Source organism: Quercus robur, chromosome 2 (genome assembly GCF_932294415.1).
Source record: "Quercus robur chromosome 2, dhQueRobu3.1, whole genome shotgun sequence".
Classification (NCBI taxonomy): Eukaryota; Viridiplantae; Streptophyta; class Magnoliopsida; order Fagales; family Fagaceae; genus Quercus; species Quercus robur.
In genome coordinates, this window is record NC_065535.1 from 25,699,772 (window position 1) to 25,717,441 (window position 17,670).

Sequence of the window (17,670 nt, forward strand, 5' to 3'; positions counted from 1 at the left end):
CACTTGTTTTGTTATCCGAGTTGGATGCGTCCCTCCTGTGACTGATAAAGACATGATGCCCTTCAGATAGATACGGTTTCCACTGAAACTGATTAAAGGTGACTTGAAAGGTCGGAGCCGTTTAGGGTCCAATCTTAGCTGCTGGTATGCCATCATGTACATAATATTCGCCAAGCTCTCATTATCTACTAGTACTCTTCTTGTGTTAAAGCCTTCGATTTCTAGCATGATGACAAGGGGTTCGTCATGGGGCTGCTTGACCCTATTTGCGTCTCGTTCAGAAAAATTTATGTCATCATTCTTTGAGCGATGGTACTTTGCTAAGGGATGCTTGACGTGGAAGCTATTAGTTTGCCTCTGATAGGTCCTCCTCAGAGACTTGCATGATCCTCCTAATACTGGTCCGCCTGTTATCATCTTTATTTCTCCTATGACTTGTTTTGGATGATCTCATCCATCATCGATCCTTATTGTCGTCATGATGCTTATCTTCTGCCCTTGATCAAGACTGATGATCTCTCTTGAAAAACTTTTGGAGCTTCCCCCTTTGAATTAGCTCCTCAATCTGCTCCTTCAAATCACAACATTCGTCGGTGTAGTGGCCGTGATCCTTGTGGAAATGGCAATATTTATTTGGATTGCGCTACCTAGAGGATGTGCTTAACGGTTTTGGCCATTTTAAGCTGGGTTCATCCTTAATTTGCATTAGGATTTTGTCCACAGGCATCACCAGAGGGGTGAAGTTCAACCTTTTCTTTGGAACTTCTGGGCTACTCTTACTAGCCTTGGTTTCCGAGGAATGGTCTTTGCGGTCTTTTTTCTTACCTTGGGAGTCACTGGTTTCTTCCTTCTTCCATTTTCCCATCAGTCCTTTTGCAATGAGAGCATCCTCCCCATTCATGTATTTCTGAGCTTTGAACAGGAGGTCTTTTATAGAGGTTGGAGGCGTCTTTCCCAGCAAAAAGACGAGATCGGGATTGTTGAGTCCAGCCTGAAAGGTCATCATTATAACTTGGTCATCAACTTCATCAATCTCAAGAACAGCTTTGTTGAAGTGCTTCACATAATCTCTCAAGCTTTCCTTTTCTTGTTGCCTTATAGTGAGCAAGTAAGATATTGGCCTCTTGTGACGCTGCCCCCCGATGAAGTGCCAGACAAACGAGTCACTAAGTTGTTCAAAGTTCACAATTGAAGACGTTGAAAATTTATTGAACCACACTCTGGCAACTCCCCTGAGAGTGGCGGGAAAGGACATGCATATGACCTCATTTAGAGTTTGCTGGAGGTTCAGAATTGTCTTGAAAGCCCCTATGTGGTCAAGAGGGTCTTTCATGCCATCATAGCACTCCAGTTGTGGGAGGTGAAACTTTGGAGGCAAGGGGCATTCCAGAACACTAGTGGTGAAGGGTGAATCTGTTTGCTTGAGCATACCATTGAGATTCATCGCCGTCTTCCCCTTCATGGAGTTTTTCACCTCATCCAACTAGGCTTTTCATCATATGATCATTATCGTGTGTAGATTGCTTGGTGTATTCGGAAGCATCTTTCCCCTTGTTGTTCTTAAGGCTACTAACTTCTTCGTCATGTCTGCAGCGACTGCATCGATGAAGTGAAGTGTTGTTGCCCTCAGGACAAGCTTGAAGCTTTAACTCTTCATTCTGCTTCATTAGCTCTTGCAAATTGGTTGTTAAAGCTTGGATTTGTTGAGCCATTACTACTGGATTCGAGGGTGTCGTTGCAGCGGATTTCATTGGTCTTAAGGAGCTTTGTCAGTAGGAATACAATGGCTTGTCCAGACCTTCCCCATAGATGGCGCCAAACTAATGAAGCTGGAATATGACCTCGTTAGTATGCTCCTCGTTAATGCTGATGAACGAACTGCGATACCTGTTGAAGAGACAAGAAATAAAATGAAAGATCATCGGCGTGGTGCCAACTACAGACACGTTGATGCCTAAGTCAGATTCTGGCTCTGAATTGATAGGATAGTTGCAGAATATTGTGTTTTTCATGAAGAAAACTCACTTGGGTTGGCTAGCCTTTTATAGTTTGCTTTTTGATTAATCATTCATGCTTGTTAATGCTCTTCTGGGCGTTTTCACTTGAGTGAATGGTGGCATTTAATGGCAATGAAGATTCTATTTAATGTATAATGCATGACCGTTGGCTCATCAAAGCTTCTGTAACTGTTTCGGCGCGCATTTGCTCGTTGTCAGCTGACCTGATGGAATTAACTTCTAACTTTAATATGCATAGGCTAGTCTATTCATACGAACAACCTTTCATTATTTGCTCGTGGGAGTTATCTTGACTCAGATGCGGTTTATGGTCGTCCTTACACTGTACCACTATTTTATCGATACTTGTCAAGTCTAGTTTGTAAAAATGAGTTGAGTATTTCTAACATTGTTAATAGTGTAGATTTTAGTTAGCATTAACAATTTAACATTACCCATGAATGTAGTTATAGAGTTAACGGACTCATATTAAATCAAGTTGTTTTGTATTGTACATGTGTAGATATTTTTAATTGTTTATTTTTGTCAATGCATGTGCTTCCATTAGCCATAAATGTGTTATTCCATGTTTGTTCATTTTTGAATGATTATAATGTGGCTTGCATATCATTTTGAGGCAGTATTTGAAAGTTTTAAACGGGACTACCGATGACAATAAGCTAATTAATAGGAACAGCCACTAGAGGTGTCAATAAACATTGCAACATCGACCAAACCAACTATTTTTGCGCCGGATTGAATGCTTTTAGAGGGTTCAAATGGCATCATCAACGATGGTCTTTGGCAAATTTGAGGGTTCAAATGGCATCATCGACGATGGACTGTGGCAATTTTACAAACTGATGGCATTGGAGTGGTCATCAATAAGGGGTTTGAAAAGTCATGGTAAAAATATACAGTTGATTTTTAAAGTTTAACTTTTGAGTAGTTTTATTCTCTAATGTACAAAGTGAGCTTAGCCCCTAACACTATGTTTGGGAAGAGTAAGAGTGTCCATGGGTCGGGTTGGATTGGGTTTGGGCTCAACCTGCACTCAACTTGATCTGATCATGTGAAGCAAATCTCAACCCACCATTGAACAGAGATGAAAATTGGATTTGGCAAATCAAGCCTTCAACTAGTAGCGGTCAAACAGTGGGTTTTGGAGGAAGAGACCTGCCACCCGCCATTTGACTTGCAGGTGTTGGTTTTTAGAGGAAGAGTCCTGCCGCCGACCATTGGAGTGGTCAGATTGGAAGGTGGTGGGCTTGGGTGCAGTCGGTTTGTTCGGGTGCATTAGGTTTGTGGGTATGTTGAATAGCCTTAGGGAGGAGTGAAATAAATGAAATGAAAATAATAAATTAAGAATATTCATTCCATTCCATTGTTTGAGAGTTTTGACGGAGATAATTGAAAGACTATCTACTTGTTTGAGAGTTTAGGAGAATGGAATAAGTAAGAAAAAACACTCATTTTTCATTTTCCCCTTAAAATTTCAAATTTTCATTTCCCAAAATTGAGAGGAATTGGAGGGAATAAAATTAGATTTAGTAAAATTTTCACAAAAACTCCCAAAATAACCCTTAAACACTCCGCCATTTATTTTAAAATAGGTGTATAATTGTAATATTGTTGTAAAATAATTCCATTAAATTCATTCTATGTTACTCCCAGACAAAGTTATTTACATCTCATTCGTCTCTATTCCTTTATATTAAAATATCCAAAAAAGTATATTCAATTCCATTTCATTCATTTTCTTTCTATTCCTTTATGATTAACCCATTCCATTGCATTCCATTCCTTTATGAACTCCCAAACGAAGTGTGAAGGAGCTCTTTTGATCCTTCTGTCATATTCTATTAAATTTCTTGTAAAACATAGCTAGTAAGGAGATCGTGCAGCCTAATTGAATTCTGATGTGGTATTAGATTTTTTTTTTTTTTTTTTTTTAATTATACCATGGTATGTTCCCTAAATTACCCCTAATTTGAGCCCTAATTTCACATTTCCCCCAATTTGAACTCTAAGAAATTAGTGTGGTCTTTCCCTCAAATTACAATCTGAATTCTCCCTTCCAAAACAAGCATATAAGGATTCTATAACAAAGCATTGCTATTTCTCTAACCAAAGCAGCCTAAAGATGGAGAAATTATTAGGTCTATTAGGAGGACTATTGAAGTGGTCCTCTCAACCAATAAAGTAATGTCATCTATGCAAATGTGAGTCAGCTTCCTAATCAGCACAATAAATAAAAAATAAAAAATTATTAGGTAATGTCATATTTACATAAATGATATTATTTTATTAGTTGGAAGGACCACGGAGGACTGCTTCAACAGTCCTCCTAATGGACCTTATAATTTCTCCTAAAGATGAACCAAATATATTCCTATTTGGGCTAAAACCCAAAAGTACCTACACATAACAAAAATAGCAACAACCACTTTGCACTCGCATTAATTATTATTATTATTTTTTATAAAGGGAAATGCTAACGGACGCTCTTAAGGCCAGTTAACAATTTATTTAAAGAAAATTTTTATAGGAAAAAAAAGTGATTAATGTTTTGACAGCTTTTTTCATTTTCCATAAAAGTGGTGTCAAAACTTTTCTAAAATGAATTGTTAACCATTGCCCTAAGGGCACCCGTTAGCATGATTCTTTTATAAATTAATTACCCCCGGGCACCCTTTGGCATGATTCTTTTATAAATTAGTTACCCCATATGGTTAAACGCATGATGTGGCTATCAAGAAATTTGTATGGTAAGATTGGTATATGGCATCATGCATTAGAAACGAAGTAAAGATTTAGATAAAGTAACTCCAGGTAAAAAAAAAAAAAAAAAAAAAATTGATCAATTGCATACTGTAATGCAAAATATGAAATGAAAGGCAATCACTTTTATGTATCAGTCACTTGGCGACTATTACCACATCTTACAAATTGATCCTAAAAGAACAAATCTACGCTAATTTCGTCACCTTAGTTTTAGGTGCCTAGAGTTTTCTTCAATGGCCCCGTTCAACATGATAGGTTTTCTTGATTGAATGCCGTGCATGTAATTATGTAAATGGCAATGAAGTCATTGAACTTTTAATGCATCAATATACCCCTAATTAGGAGGGAATTTTTTAACTCATAATGAACCACCAAATATTGAAAAGAACCAAAAAAAAAAAAAAGAAGTGTTGCTGAATTGTTTTTCCAGATAATATGTTGGCAAATGAAAATTAGAATTCACTAGCACACCTGCACTGCTGCAGCCACATTCTGCATTAATGCATCTAACCAAAAAAAAAAAAAAAATAATAATATTTCTAACATGGGGGATGAGGAGGAAGCAAAGTGTAAAATTTGCGCAAAAAGCATTACGAAGAGAGAAATTAAAAAAAAAATGTAAATGTTGCAGATTACACGCCACAATCCATAACAAAGAATGTAATCAAAATAAGACAAAGATGAAATTTGAGCCCAATTGCCGCCAACATATGGCCCACCAAATTAAAGTATTTGAGTAAAAGAAACAGGTAATGCCATTAATAAGTTTCCAACAAGCATCCACACCAAAATTAATTTCTTCTAGAGTTTTGTACCCCATTCTATCATCTTCAGCATTAAAGCTACACCAAAAATGACCTCTATACCTCTCTTCTCTTTCAGAACCAAAAAGAAAATCAATTGTCAAATAAATTGTGGAACAAATCAAAGGATGGTGCAGTTGGGGAAATCATATAAGGTGAAAAGAAGTTTGAAGGACTAAGCATGAAACTACCTTCTTGGTAATTTTTGCTACCGGCTTGAAGCGCGGGGCTTAAATCATGCAAGAAGGAGGTAAACGGGCTAGGATCAGATGGTGGAGAGAAAAAGTTTGGAGGAATTGGAGGAAGTGAAGCCGGCCCTGGTGACAAAATCCCCGGAAACGAACCCGTCCTATCAACCCCATGAACCATCTCCATCTCCATCTCTTCCACACTACTCACTTCCCCAGCTTGCTGTTTCTTCTTCCCTTCAGGAAACTCCCTAGCCTTCTCTATCGTTGCATAACAAGCCGCTGGTGATAGTGCGCCGCTGTTTAATGGATTAATACTGGACTGAGCTGCTTGCGCTGATGAGGAAGAATATGTAGAAGATGATGATGATGATGATGACAAACCGGTTAGGCGTTGAACTAGGTTCATGAAGTCATTAGGGTTGGTGTGAATTATCTTTGGTGAGACCGTGTAGATTATGATCGGCGGGCGAAGCTGAACTTGTGGTTGTGAGGGATGTTGCGGCGCTAGTGGTGGTTTTTTGATCTTGTGGGAATCTTTATGTACTCTGAGAGGTGCAGGACGAGGACCTTGGATCTCTCTTTTGAATGATTTACTGCCAGGGATGTTTGATGGATCCATGCTGAATAAGGAATAGAGGTAAACAAGGAATAGAGATAAGCAGAGAAAGGGGAAATTATTTGAGGAGATGATGATGATGATGGTAATAGTGATACAAGCATTGTTGATTTAGCTCTCAAGAAGTGTATTTAGAGCGGACATGAAATATTTAAGGGGAGCAAAGTCAATGGAGTAGAGAGGAATAATTAAATAGATAATATAGTAAAATTTGGCTACTTCTTGGTGATATATTATAGACATGATATAAAATGGCCGGTTTCGTGGTGCTATGAATGTTTGAACTTGTCTAAACTTTTGTGGGGGTCTGGAAGGGGTCATGTACCACGTAAGAGTGGGACATCATGACGTAGCATGTCCATGTAAGCTTGTATATGAATTCAAGCACTGGATAAAGTGAATTGCTATCTTGACCCTAGTTGTATGGATTACTTGACTGAATGATATACATGGGTAGGTAGCACAATTTTGGACTAGTACTGTTGTGTGGGCTTCACAGCATAGATTTACAAAGACTTCTTGAGTACATGTGAGCCCAAATGTGTACTTGTCGTATGTGTGTAATTCACGTAATCATATAATATTTTAGTAAAAAATCAAGAAGAGTGAGTGAGTTAGTATTGTATATAGATATATATATATATATATATATGTAGTATTGCAAAAAGTGGAGTCAAGTCTGTTTAGATTAATTGCAAGAAAGGCCAAGAGGTGGAGCTAAGTTAAACAAGTTGTTCGTTGTTTATTTTGCATAAACCTTGCAAGTAATTTGTAAAAGTAATTCCTATAAAAAAATGTTGTATAAGTAATCGTAATCTATGACATTTCATCGATCAAGAATAAGACGTAACTTTATCACAATGCTTGTCAGTGCGCAAATTATTCAGAATTAGATGGTGTGCTATAGCTTCAAATTGACCTTTTAATTAGGCAGACCTGATAAATTAAATTGGATATGACTCAATAATCCTTCCAAACATGAATGATAAAAAAAGGGTATGTGCCATAGAAATAACTAGGGGTGTGCATAAACTGATTGCACCGTTGCTACCCCAGAATTGATGGAGCTGCACCACTCAACGTACCAGCCGATAGAATTGAAATCGGAGATTAAAGGCTAAAGTCCATTTTGATGCTGGTTTGATGAAGCCGTTAGAGCTGGGAAGGGTAAAATGATAAGAACCAAACTTGACAGTTTTTAGACCCCTTAAACAATTGATTTAACCTAGGTAATTAGCCAAATTGTTACTTAGTCCAATTAAACAAGTCTAGGTTATCACAATATCAAAGATCAAATCATGCAAAGCAACGGAAAATAAATAACACAAGATATGATCACACAGGAAACCAAACTGGTAAAAACATGGGGAGGATTTGACCTAACTATCCTCAAGGTAAACTTGAATCCACTATCTTGAAGAATCGAAGTTCATATAATAAGACTTACAAGCCCCCACGCTCGACTTCTTATTGCTACCAACCAGTAGAACTTACTGACACGACCACGTGTAAACTTCGAATCCACGGACTCTTTCTTTCTTGGATTCACCACCAGATACAAGCATACCCGCTTGTGTTTTCTTTAAGCTTCAATGGCAGCAACTGAATTGATCATCAAGGCGTAGATAAATTTTCTCCTTGAAAACCCTAAGTTTGTGTAAAGGAAAACTCCTCTAAATCTCACAAGAGATTTACACAAACCGCAATTATGAGCAACACTAAAATGTGGCTAGGGTTTGCCTTTTATACTTAGGACAAATAAGAAACCCTAAAAATGTTTTAAAACACTTAGGGCTGAGTTGGAAAATTCTGCAGAAAAACATTCTACCCAAGCTTTGATCGATCGAGCCTGTCTTTCAATCGATTGAACCAGGCCGAAAGGCACAATCCTTTCCTGCTTTAACTCAATTCCAACTTTACATAGATGCACAAATTTGAGCTAGACTTAAACACTTCTAAACACATTGTTTTGATCATGGTTTGCCAACAATACAAATTAGAGTTCTAAATACATATATTCTAAGTCTTTAGAACCTAACAAAACTGCGTCGAGCTTTATATATAAATCTTTACAAACACCTCAAACCCTTTGATTTTTGAAGTTCATAACTCTTTCTCTCTCTCTCTCTCTCTTAAAAACCCTAACGTAGCCGCTGGAGCAAACCCCTAAGCTCACCACGACAAACCCACACCAAACAAACCTGAACCTTAGCTATCGCTGCCATCTCTCTCTCTCTCTCTCTCTCTCAAATCAATAATCTCTCAGAATCTCACTCTCCTCTCTTAGACACAGCAATGACACCACCACCACACACACACAAGCTCTCCTCATTCCTCTTCAAGCTCCAATCTTTAATGCCACCGCTCTCACAAGTTTTGATCTTAGGTACATTTTTTTGGTGTTTTAAACTTTCAATATGTTTTTGTGGGGTTTTGATATTTGTGGTTACAAAGTTTTGATTTTTTATGGGTTTAATTTGATCTGTGTTTGATGATCTTTGATCGGTGGGCTTGAATTTGTGGATCTAATTGTCTTTTGATCTATGGGTTTTGATCTTTGTGGTCACTAAGTCTTTGATATAAGTTGGTTGAGTGAGTCTTTGATTTGTGGGTTAGTCTTTATGGGTTTGAAACCGATTGCTCCGCATCGCACTGGTGGAGAAAAACCGCATTTTTGTAGGTCAGAGAATCGACCTCAGGCGGTATGCAACATGATGATTATGGGAAAACTGACCTCAACGGTCCTAAAAATATATGGGAAGAAACCGAAACAACCGAACTGTGCACAGTCCTAGAAAAAACAATAATATGTTTTACTCCAATAAGTTTCTAGCCCGAACCTGATTTGACCCAAACTTGACTGAGTTGAACTTGTACCTGATGTGACTTGTTCATCAAGCCTTTATTACAAAGTTTTAAACTTAATTGTTGTATTGAATCATTTTTAATGTATGTCTGTATACTAAATTTTCTATATTGTAGAGAGATATTAATGACATTACTCATCAACTCAACAAGCAATTCTCAAATATAAATATTTTTAGTGCCAAATCTATACTACATAACATGTTGGGTAAATTAATTACCCCCCCCCCCCTAAAGTATGAGTTTGGATTAGTTTTTTCCCCTCCTAACATTTTAGCTTATTTGCTTATGTACAGCTTTTAAAAGCCTCAATTTTAAACTAATATTTTTTAAAGTAAAGATATAAACCAAAAAAATACGTATTTTAGGCGATTTTTACCTTATTTCATATTTCGTGAGTGTTTGGATTGCACTAGACGTATGCGTTTTGTTGAAAAATGTGGGTCTTACGATATTATTCATGGACCCACAAAAGTCATCCAAATACAGATTTTAATATAGATTTGGATCCCATAGCATTATTTAAACATTTAAAAATTATTTTGCTACAGTGTTTTCAGTTTTCAGTAATAAACGGTATCCAAATAGACTCTTCATGTATTCTTTTGTATAGTTAATTATTAGGCTAGCAAAGTATTTGAATTAATTATCAAATTATAAACTTGAAGATTTTTGTGCTATTCGACTCCTTTTTTCTTTTAGTGTTTTTTTTTTTTCTTTTTTTCGTATGTGAAAAAATATGAGACTAGAAAGTGATTAGCATCACTTAACTTATAGAGAGGTTATATTTGTACTTATTCTTTTAATTTCTGTTACAACTATGAAACAAACATTTTTAATCGTGAGGTGATGAGTCTTGTTCACGGTATTTCTTTATGTGGATACAGTGGATTGCTTAAAGTGGTGGACGTTTCTATCATTTGCTTTAAAAAAATATAATGTATTACAATTTTCTTTTTTTATGTGATTCATTTACTTATTTTTCTTGCTTACTACACTGTTTGTTGTTTAACAATCGTGATCCATTAACATCAGTTTTGGATTTAACAATCGCCTATATATCAAAATGCGACACATGTTTTTGCTAGAAAAGGACAGCAAAAATTGGTCATGTAATCATGTTTGTTCGAGTACTGCGGGTCATAGTTTTCAGAATCGGACTGGACCGGGAGGTCGGATTGTGAAAACCGGGAATCGGGATGAAAACCGGTTTTTTAAGCCTAAAGAATCGGATTTTTTGTTAATTCCATGAACCGCTAAAACCGGAGTTGGACCGCAAGAACCGGTGAGAACCGTGCGGTCCAACCCCTTAGCAATTTTTTTTTTTCCTAAAAAAAACAACTTAACACAATTTTATTCTACTTAATTAAATTATCCATCTCTTACAAGGAATAAAAAAAATTATAATTAAAATCCTTCAAAGATATTCAACTTTACTTCAAAAATCAATCATAAATTTTAATGTTTTCATGGTTATTATTTTATTTTATTAACTTTCTTATTTAATTATTAAATATATGCTTGAAAATCATTAAATTTCCCTCATATATATAGATATATTATCAATTTTGCTAGTTTTATAAATTTAATATCTATATTTAGGCTTTAATTAATTATTAAATTAATTATGACGTCATCACGGTTCGACCTTAAAAACCTTGAATCTCTTTCTTTTACGGTTCAATGAACAGTCCGAGTCTGAAAACCTTACTACGGGTCTGTATGCATTATAAAAGGAGCTATAAAATATGGAGCTTATGTACGTAGTAAATAGGAAAATAGAAGATCTTATATATGTTAGTATAGTCCACTTGGCATTAGGGATTTTAATTATTTATTTATTTTTATTTTAGCAAATGGCTTTTTATAACCTCAATTATATATATATTTTAAAGTATAAATATACTTTAACCTACTTTTAACCAAAAAAAAAAAAAAAGTTAAATAAATTGACGCCAAACACATATATTATAATAGACCTGAAGATAAGAAGAAAGAAGATTAACTATAACATCGATTTTTTAAAAACAAGTATCCCAATTAGTTGCTTTATTAATTACAAAAACCAATGACAATAATGCAGACGACAAAAGCTGCAGATTCTCAGTCGTAGATGACGACTACTTTATTAACACTGAAACTCCATACACGCACGTAGGAGCTAGGACACACATCCTTTTCTATATTACTGTCTAAAAGTAAATATATATATATATATATATATATTTATGACACCACCGCCATTATTGTCTTCCTAGCAACAACTTTTGCAGAACCAAGTATATTATGGTTCAGGCATCAAGCATAATATTATAGCAACACCAAGCAGCAACTTAATTATTTGGGACACAGTTACATATATTACTAAGTATTAGTGAATCAATTATATCCACCCCGCCCAGTGGTTTTGTAGCTGTTGTATCCTCCTCGCCCGTTGGTGTTGTAGTCCGCTTGAAGGAGCCTGCGTCCTACAATTAGGAATATTATGTTGTCAAATACTTGGATAGACACACAAATGTTGTAAATTTTTCTGTTTCCTTACCAAAGTTATGATCATTTAAAATTAAAAAAGAAAGGATAAATGGGCAGCCATAAAGTTTTATTTCTTTTCTTGACCTTTAGTGCTTGAACTGAAAAAAAATGGTTGAGGTGCTTATGCTGTCACGAAGTTATAAAGCTAAATTCCATTGTGTTTGAGCATTCACAATGAATTCAATAATGTTCTAGTTAAAATTTTATTAGAAAGTATTTAAAAAAAAAAAAATCTTTTTGAATTCACTAAACAGCAAACTCTCTATTCTTTTTTATAATCCGTATAAATATTATATTTGTATTATTTATTTATTTTTTACCAAACGTTATATTTTTCACACATTAAAAAACGGGAAAAAAAAAAAAAAATTTACTTCTAACTTTCCCTCCTTCACCTCCCTTCAACACCATGATTGAGCCCACCGCAACCACTCCCACAACTCAACCCCTCAAGATCATGGTCGGAGCGGATTCCTTCTGGTACGCCTTGAAGGACACCCTCGTCTCCCACCTCTACTCTCTCAACATCAAAGTCGAAGATCTTGGCACCTCCACCTACTACTCCATTGACCTCTTTTGCTTGCGGCGCTGGCACAGAGAGAGAGAGAGAGAGAGAGAGAGAGAGAGGAAAATGAAAAAAAATGGACTTGACAAACCAAAATTTGGGAAAATGTTGGATTGATGAGTTCATTGTTAATGCTCTTATAACTCCAATAGGTTAAATATATATCTAAGCTATTAGACAATTTGTGCAAAACATATAAGTTTAGATTTTGAAAGGAAAATGCTAAAATTAGTGTTGGAGCTAGAATTTTGAGTTAGGAGAAGCCGATGATCTATGGATTGTGGTTGTTTGGGCTAGCCGATATGTGGAGGGGTGACCAAGATATTAGAGGGAGGAGGGGCAAAGTGTTGGTTTCCTTGAGACCGATTTGAATTATACCCTTATATATTTACAATATATATATTCCTTTTGCAACTCGGGGCAGGGCCCTAGTGTGCATCCCTGATTATAACTAATACAACTTTATTATGAAAGACTAAAAAACTATTCTAACATGCAATACATTTGATTGATGCTATTTATACAAAATACTAAATGAGGAGTTGAATTATTTTTTATGATTGGTAATAGATAAATTCATAAAACCTTTTTTTTTTTTCTTGTGATAGATAGGTTAGAATCTTAGCTTATTAAGTCCACTTCATATAGGCTAAAATATATACTAATTACTTTTTGGTGTATGCAGGATTCGAAACTCAAATATCAATACAATGACAATTTTACCAATTAAACTAATTAGAACTTATATAAATTCGTAAAATATAACATAACGAAATTTGTAGTATTTATATAAATACTAATTAGTATCACCCATTTGAAAAAGGGGCTAGCAAAGAAATTGCAATTTTAAGAATAAATAGAAAAGTTTAGCATGCTAAATGAAACGTTTGAGCCAAGTGGAATAAAAGAAGCTCAAAGAAGGCCATTTTCTACAAACCAAGCTTAAGTTCTGGCACCGCATTATGAACCACAGCAGTAGCCACCTCAAAGGACATGAGGAGCAAGATTGCAAGAAGAGCAGCCAAAAGCAAAAACTTTGTGGCCCTATTAGCAGCCATCTTTTCTATACTAATTTCAGAGGAAGAAGATAATTTTTGCTTAAGAAAACAAAAATCTAGAGTGAAGATTACAGTGGGAAGTGTTGGGCTAAGAACACATATTTATAGATGTAGATCGATGAGGATTCTGCTGAGATTACTATATTGGGAAAGCAACAGGTTATTATAAAAAGATGTGGTAGCTGGACTTGGGAAAATATACAACTTGGTCGATGCCGGTCAAGTTTATCAGTATAACATGTCGTCTTCATTACTCCCCATTCCATTGTTATCCACACTTTACTTCAAATTTTGCAGCTTGTAAATATGGGTTTGATATAAATATGTATAAAGTTTGCCGGTCAATCTTCACTGCTATATATATAACGATAAATGGTATTTTCTTAGGCTCCTTTTACGTATACTCTTTCATATGATATTTACAGTTGTACAGGTTGAAACTAGGGACGGACCCAGGTGGGTTCCACGAGGCTCGGGCGCCCTGGTCCTTTCTTTTTTCTTATTATATATATAATTTTTGTAGTTGAGTTCTTCTAAAACCTTAGGCACACTTCAACTAATACCTATCTAACTCAAAAACTTAATAAAAAAAATACAAAAAAATTCACAAGGGTGATTGTACTTTAGCAAAAAAATATTTTACCACAAAAAAATCATGTGTTATTGGAGAAGTTAAAACTAACTTTTTTGCAATTATAATAAATTGGTATAAATACTAGTTGACTATAGTAAGTTGTTAAAAACATAATATAATATTTTATTAAGATTATCTCTCTTCCTTCAATTAAAAAACTCAAATTATCTCTGTAAGGACACGATTCGTATCGAACCACAACAGTGTAGGGTTCGCACGTAAAAAGGCCCAAACAATATCATTTGTAGAGCGTGGGTTTGAAAGGTTAGGCCTCGGTCGCCATGTGGTGGGTTTTCCGTGATATCCATACATAGTTAAGTTGTCTTCACCCCTGGAGTCTTTCTCCTGAAGGTGGGTTGGGAGGTTCTGGTTTTTGGCCATTTTTCCCAGCCCCTTCTATGAATTGCTTACTTTTCTTTTTTATACTAGCCTGTGTTTTTTATCCTTCGTCCACGTGTAAGATCAACATTCCAAGACTGATACTTATCCCATCAACCCCTACTCAGAGTGGTTGGGGGTGGTTGTAAAAACTGGAGAGTATGTCTTTGTCAGGTGCAGAGTATTGAATGGCAGTAAGGGCAGTTTTCCCCAGTCGTTTACGCTTTCCAGCATACCCTTTTATATTGGTACAGATATTTTAGATTTTTTTCCCAAGTTGTTTCTATACCACTTTTGCCCTTTCTTCCGAGGAGACTTTGGACCGGCCGAGGATTGAACCGTCCTCGACTGTATCCCAATGCTTATTTTGTACTTGCATTACAACGTCTGGGCCATAACCTTCCTCGGCTTGGGCCTTTGGACCTCAACGAATTAATAGAGTTGGCCCAAAAGATTGTTTTTACTCGGAGCTGGCCCAAATATTGTTGGGCCCCACAATCTCTTTTCCTTTATTATTTTAATGAATTGTTTATATTATTTTAAATGAAGTGATAAAAATAAAACATTTGATATTGAGTGTATTGTAAAATGATGTGGTAAAATAGATAAATTAGCTTTTTGAGATATTAAAAGCTAACTTAGTACTACTACCGTAAATGCTCTAACTTCAACAAAAGAAGAAGAAAAAAATCCTTACTAACCTAGTATTAAAAAAAACATTATTATTATTATTTTTTTTCATCTTTGTTGGTAGATGATTGCATTTTAATGTATTAAGAAATAACGATTTTGTGAGTTTATAATTTGTTAATGCTATATGGATGTTTATTTAGAGTTTTTTTTTTCTTATACTCCGACTTCCTCTAACTTGAAATCCTAAGTCCGTTCCTGAATTTAACACACATTTTTAAACATTTAAAAATGTGATATCCATACCATATTTAAGACTTGAAAAGTGATTGTGAAATGGAGTAATGTATATGAGAAAATTATTATCTTATTATATTATTATTATGAGCTTAGGAGGCTTTTAATTTTCAAGCGCCTGAATATTCTCTTAGATCTGTTACATACACACCAAGTAATGAAGTAATTATTCTTTGAAATGACCCCAAAAATGCTGCTTTAACCTTAAAAACTATTGGTTCTCAAAAAAAAAAAAAAAAAAACCTTAAAAACTACTCCTTCGGTCTCACTTTTTTTTGTCTTCTGGTCTATTTTGAGATGTTTCAAAATATTGTCATATTTTTAAAAATAAAAATCATTAATTTACTAATGTTTCTATTATACCCCTATTAATTTACTAATTCAATTTTTTGATAAATTTTTTTAAGAGTAGTTTTAAAAACTTATACATTTTTTAAAGATAGACAAGATAATAAATAATATTTCTTTAAAAAATTTAACTTTTTAAACAGGATAAAAAAAGGACCCAAAAAAAAAAAAAAAAAAAAAAAAAAAGGACGGGAAGAGTATTAGACATATCCCTTCCGACTTCTAAGTTTTGTTAAAGTTGTAATTTACTACTACTACTGTCACAAAAACCTAGGTTATCTATCCTTCTTTTTGTCTCAAAGTAGCTACTTTTCTCTAATTTCGGCAATTTCCAAGTCAGGCCATCATAGCATTGCTTGGGAAGTCGTAGGAGAAAATTTGAATATGTTCAAAGTAAAGATGCATCATATACGCACTTTTTTGTGAGGATTGGACACTGGATATATAATGAGTGCTCATGATATTATTTTTTTTTCCCTTCATATAGCACCTAGAATGCTTCATCGGTCATCCAAAAAAAAAAAAAAAAAAAAATAGAATGCTTCATCGCTTGTATATATGTACTTTCTTTTGATTTTTTTGTTTATTATTGTTTCATAATTATATATGTATGTCTTATAACTTTACACGTAGGATGGATATGTGTCTTTGAATTTGTCTTACGAGCGTAGTGAAAGTTTTTGGAGCTCAAAAATTTCAGACTAGAGACGAGCTTTTTTTGACTTGAAACTTTAAAGTGTCGGCCAAGCTGCATTCATTTTGTATGGGTAAATGTCATTTTCTCTCCGCTCCACTTGTAATTGGGCCCTTATAGTCTTCTTCTTACAGATAAGTAGAGAATTTTAAAACACAGTCAAGGGAAACTACAGTTTTGAAGCAAGAAACAAGAAACAAAAACTACCATGACCATGTACTATTAATTAGACTCTATAGTACATTCCTAGCTGATAGGTTAAGCTAAGCTTTCGCATGACGCTTTGAAGTGGAACTCAGCCTCTTCTTCATATTTTTTGGTGGTGGATAGAGCATGTGTTGTGCCCTTTGTGAGCAGTTTGCTGGGTCAACCATTTTAGAAGAAAATTGTTTTATATATATATATATATTTTTTTTTTTTTTACAAATTGTTTATATTCAAGAGTAGGTAGTTATAGCGTGTTTGGTTGGAGGTGATTTAGGGAAGATGGAAGATAGGCAAGGGAAAAGAGGTGGAAATATGCCATTTTCTCTTCTTCAGTAAAGAGAGAAAATAAAATAAGTTGGAATAAAAGTAGGGTTCGGAGAATTCGTCAATGGCCTACAAATTGATAAATAATTTATTAAATTTATAAATTGTAATTTATACCTTTAAAAATTGGATTCATCTTGATTTTGTCTCGTAAAATTCTAACATTTTGAATTCGGAACCCTAACATCATATGTATTGCTTGCAAAAAGACTATTTTGTTGATTTCAACAGTTGTTGACGTGTTTATTATATGTCATCTTAACTCAAAAATCACATAGTTTTTATGTGTTAAAACTACACCGCCTTATGAGTGTAAAAAGAAATAAGAATAAGTATTGATTTTTTATTTTTGTTTTTATTTTTTGTTATATTTCTTTCACATCTCTCTCTCTCTAACTTCCTTACACAACAAATTAAATCACAGAAACACCCACACCCAACCAAGCCACCATGATATTAAACCCATCCAAAATCTCTTAACCAAACCTCAAACACCAACTCATTCCACCACACACGCCGACCCAGCTCTCCAATTACTTTGGCTACTTGTGGTGCCCAAAATTTCAAGCCAAACCTCAATCACCGTACATGTTGACCAAGTGATTATCATCAACGTATGCCTTGTGACCCAATTACAAAAACTTTACCCCAATCACCAATGTGTGTGTGTGTGTGTGTGAGAGAGAGAGAGAGAGACAGAGAGCTTCCAGTGTTGACTTTGGGATCCTCAGTGAATAGACAGCGTAG

The 17,670-nt window shown here is 35.0% G+C and overlaps 2 protein-coding genes and 1 long non-coding RNA gene across 3 annotated transcripts; all 3 read right to left on the minus strand.

The window, feature by feature from the left end:
- Nucleotides 1-643: 643 nt before the first annotated feature.
- LOC126696709 (uncharacterized) lies at nucleotides 644-1,444 on the minus strand. Its single transcript, XM_050393400.1, has one exon. The coding sequence runs from the start codon at nucleotides 1,442-1,444 to the stop codon at nucleotides 644-646; it is 801 nt and encodes a 266-aa protein (XP_050249357.1).
- Nucleotides 1,445-5,386: 3,942 nt separating this feature from the next.
- LOC126713051 (protein MKS1) lies at nucleotides 5,387-6,566 on the minus strand. The gene has a single exon (XM_050412694.1). The coding sequence runs from the start codon at nucleotides 6,392-6,394 to the stop codon at nucleotides 5,678-5,680; it is 717 nt and encodes a 238-aa protein (XP_050268651.1). The 5' UTR covers nucleotides 6,395-6,566; the 3' UTR covers nucleotides 5,387-5,677.
- A 4,676-nt stretch (nucleotides 6,567-11,242) lies between these two features.
- Nucleotides 11,243-13,636, minus strand: LOC126713052 (uncharacterized). The gene is made up of 2 exons (XR_007651261.1): nucleotides 13,291-13,636; nucleotides 11,243-11,724 (listed from the first exon to the last, which is right to left on the minus strand). It is a non-coding gene; the product is annotated as an uncharacterized LOC126713052 (long non-coding RNA).
- Between the last annotated feature and the right edge of the window lie 4,034 nt (nucleotides 13,637-17,670).

Coding starts and splice junctions, on each gene's coding strand:
- LOC126696709 (XM_050393400.1), bottom strand. CDS start 1,444: ATGAATCTCAATGGTATGCTCAAGCAAACAGATTCACCCTTCACCACT.
- LOC126713051 (XM_050412694.1), bottom strand. CDS start 6,394: ATGGATCCATCAAACATCCCTGGCAGTAAATCATTCAAAAGAGAGATC.